Source organism: Dermacentor albipictus, chromosome 1 (assembly GCF_038994185.2).
Source record: "Dermacentor albipictus isolate Rhodes 1998 colony chromosome 1, USDA_Dalb.pri_finalv2, whole genome shotgun sequence".
NCBI classification, from domain to species: Eukaryota; Metazoa; Arthropoda; class Arachnida; order Ixodida; family Ixodidae; genus Dermacentor; species Dermacentor albipictus.
The window spans coordinates 237,865,255-237,878,499 of record NC_091821.1 but is presented as its reverse complement, the minus strand read 5'-3'; the positions used below and the strand labels follow the sequence as shown (position 1 = coordinate 237,878,499).

General features: G+C 45.9%; 1 protein-coding gene across 2 annotated transcripts in view; it reads left to right on the top strand.

Moving 5' to 3' along the window:
• arm (armadillo) overlaps window positions 1-13,245 on the top strand; it is a 54,752-nt gene that overhangs the window by 22,512 nt on the left and 18,995 nt on the right. For both annotated transcript variants that reach the window (XM_065430923.1, XM_065430924.2), the window contains exons 10-12: window positions 4,731-4,985; window positions 8,129-8,296; window positions 8,370-8,520. In XM_065430923.1, coding sequence (XP_065286995.1) covers window positions 4,731-4,985; window positions 8,129-8,296; window positions 8,370-8,520 — 574 coding nt within the window. The remainder of the gene's footprint in view (window positions 1-4,730; window positions 4,986-8,128; window positions 8,297-8,369; window positions 8,521-13,245) is intronic.

Below are 13,245 nucleotides of genomic sequence, written 5' to 3'. Positions count from 1 at the left end.
CTTTTAATGGCACATGCTCGCGGTCGCGACCGTCTGTGCGCTGGAATCGTGCCAACTGTGGCCTCTCCTCCGCGCAGCGGTGCAACCTCCTCCCCTCCTTAGCAACCGGTGCGCCGGTGGGATGCGAAGCTATGCATAGCAACCGTGACGTCACACAGTAGCGGTAGAACGAATGCGCGCGCATCGGCGGTGGCAGCTGCACCGCCGCTTCTTCGCCAGATGTCTCATTAAAGTGTCAAGTGAGACGCATGGCTCCGAAGCGGACCAGTGATTCCACGCCAAGCGGTTCGGGGAAGCGGCAGCGGACGCCGGATTCCCCCAAAACGAAACGCCAGAAGAACAAGGAGCAAATGCGCATGCGAAGACTGAACATGTCACGAGATGTGAAAGCAAGGGAGGCAGAACGGAAACGGCAACGACTGATTAGATTGCCGGGTACCAAAAGCAGGGAAGCTGAACGAACGCGGCAGCTGCGACAGGCGATATCGCTGAACACCAAAGCGAATGAATTGGAGCGCAGACGGCAGCAGTGTGTGGCTTTCGCCAAGCACACTTTAGAATTTCAAGTGTCTTCGATAATTTTCGTATCAACCGATGTGGGTTGAAAATTCATTCGTAACAACCATTCTCTAGCACGTTGCAAAGTAATGGGGCTAGGCCGGGACCACAGAAATATTCGTATCATCCGTAAATTCGTATTAGCCGGATCGTGTCATCGAGATTCCACTGTATACAATGCCGAGAAGGAAATCCTGCTGGTATTGGCAGGTATTGTGCCAAGCCTGCGCCCACCTGCACCTGCTCCGAATTGGGAACATGTATTTTGTACGCGAGAGAAAGCGCCGCGCATCAAGCCACCCTTCTTTGCGACTCACCCTCACATGCTTTCCATCATAGCTACAGCATATAGACCTAACCATGTTTGCAAACGGTAGGCACTGTCGATGTATTCAATAGTATTCTAGGCCCTATAGTGGCATCGTCTAGGTTCCGCCCACATTCCCAGCCCCCGCTTGTGCTTTTTTTTTTGTAAGGGGGCGGGGGTGGGGCGAGTTGCCGAAGCCATGATTTCATTATGAGGTACACGGTAGTGTGGAACCCTATAATAATTTTGACTACCTGGGCTTTGATATGCACCGGATGCATGTTCTTGCATTGTGCCTGGTAGGCGGTAGGCCTATCTCGCTGACTGCCACAATTAATGATGACCGACGGCGCCTACGATCTGGCCATAGCTTGTCATAGTGCACTTATTTTTTACAACACGATTACAGTGGACTTAAATGAACTGGTTTTCTTGGTTTTGTCGTTTCAAATAGCAAATGAAACATAGTACTTGCAAGCCACCCGAGCCGCCTCGCTGATCGGTGTTTGCTTTCCGTCTGCGAGACGAAATGCCATCAGATTGTTGCTGGCGGTCATGCCAGTGGTTTAGGACTAGGTGCTGCTTTACGAAACACTCACACATTTGATCTAATGTTGTTCTATTAAGTACTACTTCATTGTGAAAAACAAACTGTAGCAGATTTCTATGTCACCGTGAGCAGCGATAGAAACGATCGCCTGGGTTGGGTATATGGGACTGGCGAGGTAACGGCCCTACGGCCATGCCAGTTGTGGAAAGGCCCACGCAATCTTAGTGGTTGGCCGCAGCTGTCCGATCACTCCAACTCTGTACCAACTGTATATTTTATTTCGTGCGCAGAAATTTATTAACACGTATAGGTGCGTTGATGACATACACTCTGTAATTTACGTAGGTGTGACCGTGCTGCCTGTGTACGTGAATGTGCAATAGGCTATCTGTATTGCAGGTGGCTCAATTCCATGAGGTGAAAATAAATTATTTATTAAGTTCTTTATTGAAATACGGAACTGTGAATTAGGATTAAGTTTGTGCTTATCTTTATCTTATATAACAATAAAACGGAACAGCAAGATGAAAAAAAGATAGTTGCATCTTAGTATAACACACATTCAATGCAATGTTTCCGAAAGTACGTACTAACTTATACAGAGCTTCCTCTTTGCACCAGAGTAGTAAGTTAGTGCACCAAAGCATTCCTTTCTTGCTCAAACAGCAAATTTTTCTGCTCTGAAAGCTGCTCCAAAAAACAGTGCCACTTCCATCACTGGTCATAGCTTGCACAATGCCACAACACTCTCTGGCATGGTGCCAAAATGATGTGGCTTCACTCTTCCAAGCGCCCTCTGCGTTTGCGCAAGGAGGCCGTTCCGATTTGACACTCAGTCTGCCGAGCCGACTTGATTGTTTTGATTGCGTGACGAAAAATGGCAACGCTGTAAGTTAATAGATATGTACGCAATAAGCCGGTACGGTTTATGTGGATACAAAACTCGTTACGTTCAATGGCTGCTGAGTCGGACACTACTTTTTAAGCAGGTATGGTTTAACAAGGTTTTACTGTCCAATCGTCCTATTGAGATTCTTCACCTGATTTCTGGGCATCCCTTGATGCACAGGTTTAAATGGACACTTAAGGAAATTCAGTAATTTGTAGATATTTTATCACAAATAATGCGGTAGGCAAAGGGTTAAAGGAGGAAATAAAGAGATACCACATTTATTTGAATCTAAGCAAGCCTGAATTCTAAGCTGACCCCCATAATTTGAAAGGTCAGAATATATATATATATATATATATATATATATATATATATATATATATATATATATATATATATATATATATATATATATATATATATAAACTCGTCGAATATGAGCCAATAGAGATAAATAGTTAACATCTATGAAAGGCATATAACCTATATTACCAGTATCCGGTGCCAGCAGTGGAATTGTCTTGGCTCACTTGCTCTTGTTGGGCTCTTCGTTTTGCTTCTTCATACAGCGCACTACCTTTTGTGCCATCAAGTTTGCTAGAAATGCAGGAGGTTAGACTACTGCTCTCCCACCAGCACAACATTTTGCTTGAATGCAGTAATGAGCGGCATTGCTCGCTCAGTGCCATTACACTGATGTCTAACAGTAAGCCATTGTTGTATAAAAGAAAAAGAATGAATGTGCTCGCATGCCCACAAAACGGTCAAAATGGCGTCCTTTTGCCTGTGCTTTGGTCGGCTACCCAGCATATTGTGATGGCTACAATGTCTTCTTGCGGTGGCACTGAGTGCCATTTTTCGTTTTAACTGCTCCTAATAATATCCTTGAAACTAAACTGACCCTGGAGTTTCCTAACTAATGTTCTTTAACTATTGGCTTAGATTCAAGTAAATATCGTATGTGAAGATGCAAACAGGTGATTTCTACAGCAGGGATTTGATGTGTCTGAAATTATAGGGATGAAATCTTAGCAATTGTCTGTAACATCTAACAGGCTGCTGCATTAATTTGTGAGCTAGCTGCAGTTAGATCGTAACTAAGTGGATTATCTAGCTTAAGTAATCCATAAGGATTAAGTTAGCTACACGTACTATACATTACACTGTTTTGATTTGTTCAAAAAGATATTAAAAGATTAAAAAGAATAGCCATAAAGAAATACTTGCTGACAGCACAGCATACAGAAGACTGAGATGTTCTGTCACTGACATATTATTTGGGCTTGGCAGGAATTGACTAACAGTCCAAATGATTGGCAGTCCCGAAAAACAAACTGCAATTACCAGAAAAGAAGCCTTCATCCCATAAGTGTCCAGAAATGCTTGTCAGTGCATTGCTGCATACACATAATTTCATGCAACAAAGCCAGTATGTATTTAGGCTATGGTCATGCCATCACTGTAGCCAGACGAAGGTTTGGTCAGTGGTTGTGCTATATTTGCATTTCCTGGCAACTTCAAAGTGATGTCAACTGCTTTCCGCTAGCCGAATGACGGTGATGGAAGTGCCGCGCCAAATTGTAGTTTATCGCAGGTATTTCACCAGGTCTGCGCCGACATGCACCTGCTCAGAATTGTGAATATTTTGCGCGCACAAGGCGGTGCCATGCATCAAGCAAACATCCTTCGTAGCTCGAATCGCACATGCTTTCGAAATTATTCGGAACCCCCAGCGGCGACGACCACGGAAATTCACGTGGAGGGTCCATAAAATTGCTATCGCAATAATAATTATGTTATGTAATTATGGTGACACACGATTGTGAGGGCACGGCTGTTCGACACGCCTTTCTCGCAATCGCTTAGTGGTATATTAATAAATGCGTGAGGTGCATTTTATGACAACTAGGCAGCCCCGACTCTTTATTGAAATGCAGAATTAAATGTGAATTAGGATGAAGCTTACACTTCATCCTCTTATATAATAACCATAATATCGAACAGCAAGTTGAAGAAAAAATACTTGCACCGTAGTATAACACATATTGAATGCAATGTTTCAGAACGTACTAACCTATACAGAGCTTCCTTCTTGCATGAGAGCAGCAAGAGAGCAGCAAGCATATATTTCTGCTCCAAACTGATTTTTCCTGCTCCCAGAGCTGCTTCAAAAGACCAAGCGCCGCGCTTCCATCACTGGAAGGATCATGCTTTGATTGGCTCTTGTTTATGTGCATTGGCTGCTGTCACAAGTGCACCATGTACTAGTTAGCTTATCTGGCATAAAGCCAGTGTGAAGAGCTGATGGTGCTAAGGGAGCACCACTGGCATACTGTTAGTTTTATTTCATACAGGTAAACTTTGTGAATACTCAGTGTTAAGTGGATGTTTCTGCCATTGAGTGCGTTTCTTTATTTTTGCAGGTGTGTGCGTTGCGGCACTTGACATGCAGGCACCCGGAGGCCGAGCTAGCGCAAAACTCTGTGCGGCTCAACTATGGCCTGCAAGTGATAGTCAAGCTTCTGCACCCTCCAAGCCGCTGGCCCCTGGTCAAGGCTGTCATTGGGTTGATCCGCAACTTGGCCCTGTGCCCGGCCAATCATGCACCGCTGCGCGAGCACGGGGCTATTCCCCGCCTTGTCCAGCTGTTGCACAAATCCTATCAGGACACTCAAAGGGTAAGCAAAAGCTGGTGGGATGGCCTCTCCGTTGTAAAATTTGGGCATTAGAACACTGGCTTTGCAATCTCTAACAATGGTTGGATTGGGACAGTTCTCAGAGTGCTCCTATTGAAAGCTGAAACTGTATGGTTGCAGCTGAGTTGTGCCTTGAGCTAGAGTTTTGAATGATTGTTTTGAAAGTAAATGTTGCCTTCCAGCTGATTGTTGCATAGCACTACAATAAACTACAGTCGCCGACCGATTTTCCGGACTCCAAAAATTCGGACATGCACGATTATTCGGTCAGCTTCGCGGCACCGCCATTCTCCCCATAGACCATAATGTATAACAACTGCCGAAAGTTCGGACACCTTGCAGCCTCTCGTCTGATTTTTCGGACACTCCTTGAGCCAACTCGATCGAGGGCATCATGCTTCGACTGACCGGTGCATAGTTCGACTTGCTGAACGCCATTTTTTGTTTTGAACGGAGCCTCCTTGCTGCCTCGCGAAGTGGCGCTACTGGAAATCCCCGCTCATCATCATCGTTTCTGCCTGGTTCGATAGAGTGGCCGTACAGCAGTTCCGGTTTCAGCTTAGTAAGCCATGTCAAGACAATCCAGCAACTGATTTGTTTGTTTCGCGCACGATGCTGCGAGCAGGCCACGTTTTTCGATCGTGCGACTGGTGTCGGCACGGTGGTGTTTGCTTTGTGTGCTGTGTCGAAGTTTCGGTGATCCAACGCGGCATACGGAAACATCGCGTCAAGTGTCTAATGGCGCCGACAGTGCCCGCGCAGACTGCGCTGAGGAATGCCGGCAAGCGGGTGCCGGGAGGCCTAGGATTTGTCACCTTCCGATGTGCTCCATACTGACGCGGAAAATGTTCGGCCGAGACCTGCGCAGTGGTTGCATTGCGATTCCGGACACCGTCTCATTTGACAGTTTCACAGGTGCTGACACTGCTGTACTGACATGCGCAGAACTCGACGACGGCGAGATCATTCGTCAGGTTTCTGCTGCACCGCCGGGCGATGACTCCGAGTCGGAAGATGACGCACCATGTGCTACGCTGCCGTTGCATGCAGAGCGTGCACAAGCAGTGACTGTGCTTTCAGCCGCCTATAGTGACCGTACGACCCTCTCCGAGATTCAGGCTTATCTGATTGCGCGTAAACGGAACAGCGTGCAACGGCGCACTCACGATTTCTTCAAGCCTACTGCCGAGCCCGAATAAGTGCGTGGAAATAAAGGATTTCATTTTTTTTTTTTTAATCTGCTTTTTCGGACACCTGTTTATTCGGACATTTGGGCATGCGACGGCAGCGTAGCACATGGTGCGTCATCATGGCGGTGCAGCAGAAACCTGACGAATGATCTCGCCGTCGTCGAGTTCTGCGCATGTCAGTACAGCAGTGTCAGCACCTGTGAAACTGTCAAATGAGACGGTGTCCGGAATCGCAATGCAACTACTGCGCAGGTCTCGGCAGAACATTTTCCGCGTCAGTAGGGAGCACATCGGAAGGCGACAAATCTTAGGCCTCCCGGCACCCGCTTGCCGGCATTCCCCAGCGCTGTCGGCGCCATTGAACACTTGACGCGATGTTTCCGTACGCCGCGTTGGATCACTGAAACCTCTACACAGCACACAAAGCAAACACCACCGTGCCGACACCAGTCGCACAAACTAAAAACGTGGCCTGCCCGCAGCGTCATGCGCGAAAGAAACAAATCAGCTGCTGGATTGTCTTGACATGGCTTACTAAGCTGAAACCGGAACTGCTGTACGGCTACTCTATCGAACCAGGCAGAAACGATGATGATGAGCGGGGATTTCCAGTAGCGCCACTTCGTGGGGCAGCAAGGAGGCTTCGTTCAAAACAAAAATGGCGTTCAGCAAGTCGCACTACCCACCGGTCAGAGTCGGTGCATGGTGCCCTCGATCGAGTTGGCTCAAGGAGTGTCCGAAAAATCAGACGGGAGGTTGCAAGGTGTCCGAACTTTCGGCAGTTGTTATACATTATGGTCTATGGGGAGAATGGCGGTGCCGCGAAGCTGACCAAATAATCGGGCATGTCCGAATTTTTGGAGTCCGGAAAATAGGTCGGCGACTGTATTCACTAGCATCAAATGCTTGCTAATATTGAGCTACTTGGCTGCACATAGATAAATTTGGACAAGTCCTGGTGAACTCCATTATGCAAAGAAATATGATGCTACTATCTCATTAAAATGCAATACGCATTTCACTTGGAATGGAATTGTGGGAAGCTAGCAGGGGCACTTTCTTGCATGTGTGTGCTTTCTGTCCCCTTGTGTTTTGCATTGTGCGTAATGCAGTGTTATCAGCGTGCCTTTGTGACCATTGCAATCACTGGTTCTCCTATGGTGGTGATTACAACAGCAGTCGCAGCAAGTGATGGTTTCGTTTTGATTTAGTGAAAAGCATGTGATCAAAAACATAACAAAAGCTATTTGCAAATTAATGAAATGTCCTTTGAATGCTACTTCCCTAAAAAATGTCAATATGTACAATTAAGTGTGATTAGACTGGATCACACTGGTGACGAGATAATCTGGGAGTGCACATGGTAATAAAGAGCATATATTAGTATCGGAATGTGTGTCGTTGCTGCTGCCACCACCAGACTGTGAAGGAAGTTGCAGTACACCCTCACTGTTTCATAGATGTTTTATGCAAGTTCCTGCCTTTTCCACCTCCTTTATGCATGTTCTTGTGACAAAGTACAAATGGTTATCTGCACAGATGAAGAAAGCTGTGGTTTTGTGCAGATCTTTCTGTAAATCAGAAAGAAGGGCAACAGTTTTTTCACAAGTTTGTTTTCCTTGATGGTTTGATAATTTGACATGCAAATAATTTAGGCTTTTTTCTTTCTCTTTTATTTTTTTCTAGTCTCGTGAAATCTGAATTAGGAAGATTTTATTGTACGCCATTCAGTCAGTTGTTTACCCTTTGAAATTTTGGGGCTGGACAATTTATCACCATTACACAATTGCATGTTCTTGTGAATGGTTACTGTGTGCCAGCCTGCACAGAGCTCCTTTCCACTGAATGAGTGTACTCAAATGACTCTTTAGTTAATTGCCATTCTACTAATGACATTATTGCAGGGTACCAAGTTTCTTGACATTTTCTATGCAGCAACGTTCCAGTGTGGCTTCAAACGGCAGTCAGCAGGGGGCGTACTCGGATGGCGTGCGCATGGAAGAAATTGTAGAAGGCACGGTTGGGGCTCTGCACATTCTAGCTCGAGAAACGCACAACCGAGCCATCATCCGCGGCCTCAACGTCATTCCAGTGTTTGTGCAGGTCAGTATTTTCCTTCTGTTGCAGTGTGTTGTCTACTTTGGTAAGAAGCATAATTGTGGGGGTATGTTTTCAGCTCCTGTACAGCGACATCGAGAATATACAGCGTGTTGCCGCTGGAGTCCTGTGTGAGCTGGCAGCCGACAAAGAAGGTGCCGAGATGATTGAAGCAGACGGTGCTACCGCTCCACTCACGGATCTTCTGCATTCCAGAAATGAGGGAGTTGGTGAGCTTTTGTCTTTTCTTTATTTTCGTGGCCATCATGTGCTACAAATGTTGTGTGAAGTGCAGTTGAAGCAAAGCAGAGCCACTCGTCTTCAGCACAAGGTCTTTTAGCATGCATGGTATTCACATGTTGAGCCGCATTATATTGACATTTTGCTATTTTAAAATTTTTTTCATTAAAGCCACTGTCGCTGAAACTGTGAGGATCATGCCTGTAAAATGTGCAGTACCAAAGCTACCTGATGGAAGCAGTGCTTAGCATGGCCTGCTCCTAATTGCATTGACGCAGGGCAGAATCATAGTGGCAGTGCTGGTGGGCAGTTCTTCTTCACCATGCGGCGACAGTGAAGCTGAAGATGAGGAAGTGGCCTGATGCTGATGGCTTTCGTTGGTCAAACAAAACATTGGTGGATGAACACGGCAAAGCCAGTGAAAGGTTAAATGGCATGATACCAAAAGGGGGAAGGGAATGGAGGACAGGTTGGCATGAGTCTCCATTTTTAGGGGTGCATGGGTGCCAGTATGGCTGAGCGTGTATACACAGCTTGCGTGCCTTGTTTTAGAGGTAATCTGCCACTTGTGGAAAGTTTGGGCAAGTTGAAATGGTGTGGCATTGTGCGCTGTCTTCCCATCCGTTCAGTGCTGGAGGTTTTGTAATCTGAAGTTTCTGAGACATGTTGAAGCAAGAGGCAGTCAAAATGCTCAGTCCCCGCTGCTGGCCTTTTTCACGATAGTATTGTCCCACTATGGGTGGCACTATGAGCCACGGGGGCAGAGTAGATGCGAAAGTGTCCCTGGCTTTGCATCGTACTGGTGATTTGAAAATATCGTCGACGCAGCATGAAACCGTATCTTTCGTCACCGACTCAAATGCAACAAAATGATTTGTTTTAATTTTAATTTGCTTTTTTTTTATTGCTCAATAATTTGGAAAATGTTGCAGCCCCTTCTGTAAAAGAAAAATCCATCGGCGACAGTACCTATTCTCAATAAAGAGCCAGGTTTCAATATAATGAAACAAATTTGTGGCAGATGCACTTTGGTGGGTACAAAATGCAAAAATGCATGTGTAATGCACTGGGCGCACATTGAAAAACCCCAGCAGGTTTAAATTAATCACTAGTCCTCCACTACGCCGTACCTCACAATGGCATCATGGTTTTAGCACATAATACCCCAGAATTTAATTCAAATGAGGCAAATGTCTAATTTTACCAGCTGTTATATTGGGGAGTAACTGTACCAAATTTCTTTAAATTCATAGAGCAATTATATCCATGCCGTTTACCACTGCACGAGCTTTTACGGTATAGGAAGAGTATGTAATACAGTAAAACCTCGTTAAACCGTACCCGCTTAAACAGTAGTTTCAGTTTAAAAGTAGTAAAGTCAATTCCCCGACTCAGCGGCCATTGAACATAACGTATTTTGTATCCGCATAAACCGTACCAGCTTATTGCGTACGCATCGGTTAAAACGTAGCGTTTCCACTTTTCGTCGCGCAAACACGGCGGTGCGTCGTCTCCATCGGGCGGCCCGGCAGAACAACAAGCCTCGGAGATCGGTATAACGGCCTCCAAGCGCCCTGTGCGTTTGCACGTGAAGCCGCATCAACATCAACATCAATTCGACGCCGCATGGACGCCGTGCTAGAGAGCGTCGTGCAAGCGAGGACTCGCGTCATGCCGAAGCTAGGATAAAAAAGACGCCGGGTGCTCAGCATAGAAGAAAAATTAGACATCGTCCGTGTTACCGAACGTGACACGAAAAAGTCGGAGCTGGCCCACGACATGGATCTGCTGTTGACTACACTGTGTGGCATTTGGAATGCGAAGTTGCTCGGCAGCGCTGCTGCGACCGCGAAGAGATATGTCGGCTACGAGGATCGACTTTTCACCATCGTTGCCGCTGTTGTTGCCGAAGTGTCAACTAGCGACAGTGATGAGGACGACACGGAAAGCGACAGCACGGACTATTCAGGCCCGGCAGTGGCAGAAGCTGCGCGTTACGTCAGCCTCATGAATGCGATCGTCGCGAGAACAGGGGCGCGATAACGTAACTATTCCAAACGAAAAGTTTTCCGAACTCCGGCACCCGGCAATGAAAAAGGCGCCCCGGGACTTATGCAGCACTACTGCGCGCATTCACGGAGAATACGTAATGCCAACGAGGAATCTGCCTTGCGAGTGTTTGCCGAGAGGAGGGGAGCTGGCTGAGAAGCTGGAACGCAGCTTCAGTAAGTTTGAGGCCGCTGTCGTCGTGCTAGGCCGCCGCGACATCAAATGAAAATAACACTTACGTCCCGCGAAGTGAATAAATACTGCATGTTTTTTCCCCTTTCATCGCACTCTCTCTGAGTTCCGTTTTCGACAGGTAAGTGGGCGATCTCATGCTATTTCGCTTAAACAGTACTACCGTTTAGTACGTACTTTTTCCGAGCTCCGGCCGACTACGGTTTAACGAGGTTTCACTGTAAATACAAAGGCCAATAAATAATTTCACGTGTTCATGTATGAGCCGTGGTCAGTTGACCATCAAAACTACTGATGAACATTAGTTAAATTAGATGTGATTTTTGCATGACTGTGTGGCGAGGCACAAGTTTTTATATAGTGAAATCTCGATATAATGGACTTCAGGGGACTGCGGTAAATTGTGCATTATTCTGAAAGATTGTTGTAGTGAAAGCCCAAAAATTTCCCTTTCCGGCCATCAGCCCATCAGTTCAAGGTTGACATCATATGAGCTTTCCACGAAAACGTCGCTGTTGGCTCACGGCACACATTGTTGCTATTTTCCATATATTCTGCTGCTATGCACCACCAAAGCACCGTATAATAAGAGTGACACATGCAAAACAGATGCTGATGCCGAGAAAACTAGTGACAACAAGGTAGCTCTTTGTCACCTCCAAAGAGCAATGTTTCTTGCTTTTTTTTTATTTTTCACATTCGTGCCGTGGACCCTGCAATTGTCTCGCTCGAGACGGACACCTGAACTATGTCAAAGCGCAAGTGCGTGTAAATGACACCGTCTGGAAAGTGCAACCGTGTGGCATCCCGCAAGGACGGAGCTTACAGCTGTACAGCTGCAGAAAGAAGGGTGAAAGAAGGAAGAGACGCTCCTCCGTTGCTAGGCAGCACTTTTCTTGGCGAAGCATGCGCTCTCAAAACCGGATGCGTCGGCGTCTCCACTCACCTGCATTTTTTTTTCTTGGGCGCCGTCTCAGGTTTTCCAAACTCATGCGCCGCCACTCTTATGCGCCTTGTCGTCTACTAGCCTACTGTTTTGGCTGCCGTGAAGGACGCACGGCAATATAAGAACCCCCAGATTTCGGAATATTAGTTTCTACATACTAGTACTGAGGCATTGTCAACATCACAGGGAAACTGAATAACAATTGTTATTCTGAAAAGTCGAGTATTCTGAAATTCGTAGTACGTACTAATATATCTTTACATTGAAACTATAAAGTGCTTTCTTATAAAAAGTGATTTCTCTGTATGTGTTCCCACCTATCCTGTATTGTCTTAAGCCAGGATTGCAAATGTACATATGTGTCAAAATTGTTTACCCACTCCTGTAATAACCCCCATGGGGTTGACAGTATGTTGAAATAAAATAAATGAATAAAAATTCAGCAGTAGATTTCTGAAAAGTTTGTTAATCTAAAAGTTTGTAAATGAGGTGTTCATAGTAAAGGTTTCACTGTAGTGCAAGAAAAAAAATCACATCATGAAAAAAGTAGCAATCTGCTGTAAAACTAGGTGAAGTAGTATTGAGACATAACCACTTGAATGAACAATGAGAGCTTACACGTTTTGGAACTGTCCTATGGCAATTATGTTGGTTATTCATTTAAACTGCACTCAAGGTGTAGGGCAATAAATTTATGGGAAAAGCAACTGCAAGCGCCGTCAAAGCATGGAGAAAGCAATGGCACCGACAGCCGCACGTATGCAGCAGCAAATGCCATTACCCACAATCCTTTGCGAGAATCTTGTTTTTGCTATCCACCTCTTGAACCCTTGCGCAGTCTGGCGACATTGAGTGGTGACCAAATGAATTCGCACCCCTGGCTCCCTTGGGTAACAGAAGCCGATCTCAAAGTCCATGCTTTTGTGTACCAGTCAATAAACTTGTACATGCTACCTGAAGGCATCAGTGTTGCCGGATTCGAGACCTTCGTTATGTACCTGAAGGCATCAGTGTTGCCGGATTTGAGACCCTCGTTATGTAAGAAGCCAACGAACATAACGAGGGTCTTGAATGCGGCAACATTGATGCCTTCAGGTAGCTTGTGTGGGTTTATTGACCGGTTGCCTTAACTAGAAAAAATTATGTTCTCGTGACACTTGCGGCAGAAAGGATGTTCTACATACACCACCAACGTCTGCGAGTGGTGGCGCTGGCTAGCACTCTCAGGGTTCTACTAAGGAAACATAAATACCCAAGAAAGTGGATGGAGAAACGGCGCCGCGGTAGCTCAATTGGTAGAGCATCGCACGCGACATGCACAGGTTGTGTGATCGTTCCCCACCTGCAGCAAGTTTTTTCATCCACTTTCATTTCCATTAATTCATCGTTTCATTATTTCGTTAAGCACAAGTAATTTCCCCTATGCTGTCCCTAATGTCAGTGTTTGTTGGCTTCTCATGGTGACTTCCTGGTGAGTTCTGCACATTTGAATCAAACCATTCAATTCATCGCACCTGGTGGCATGATT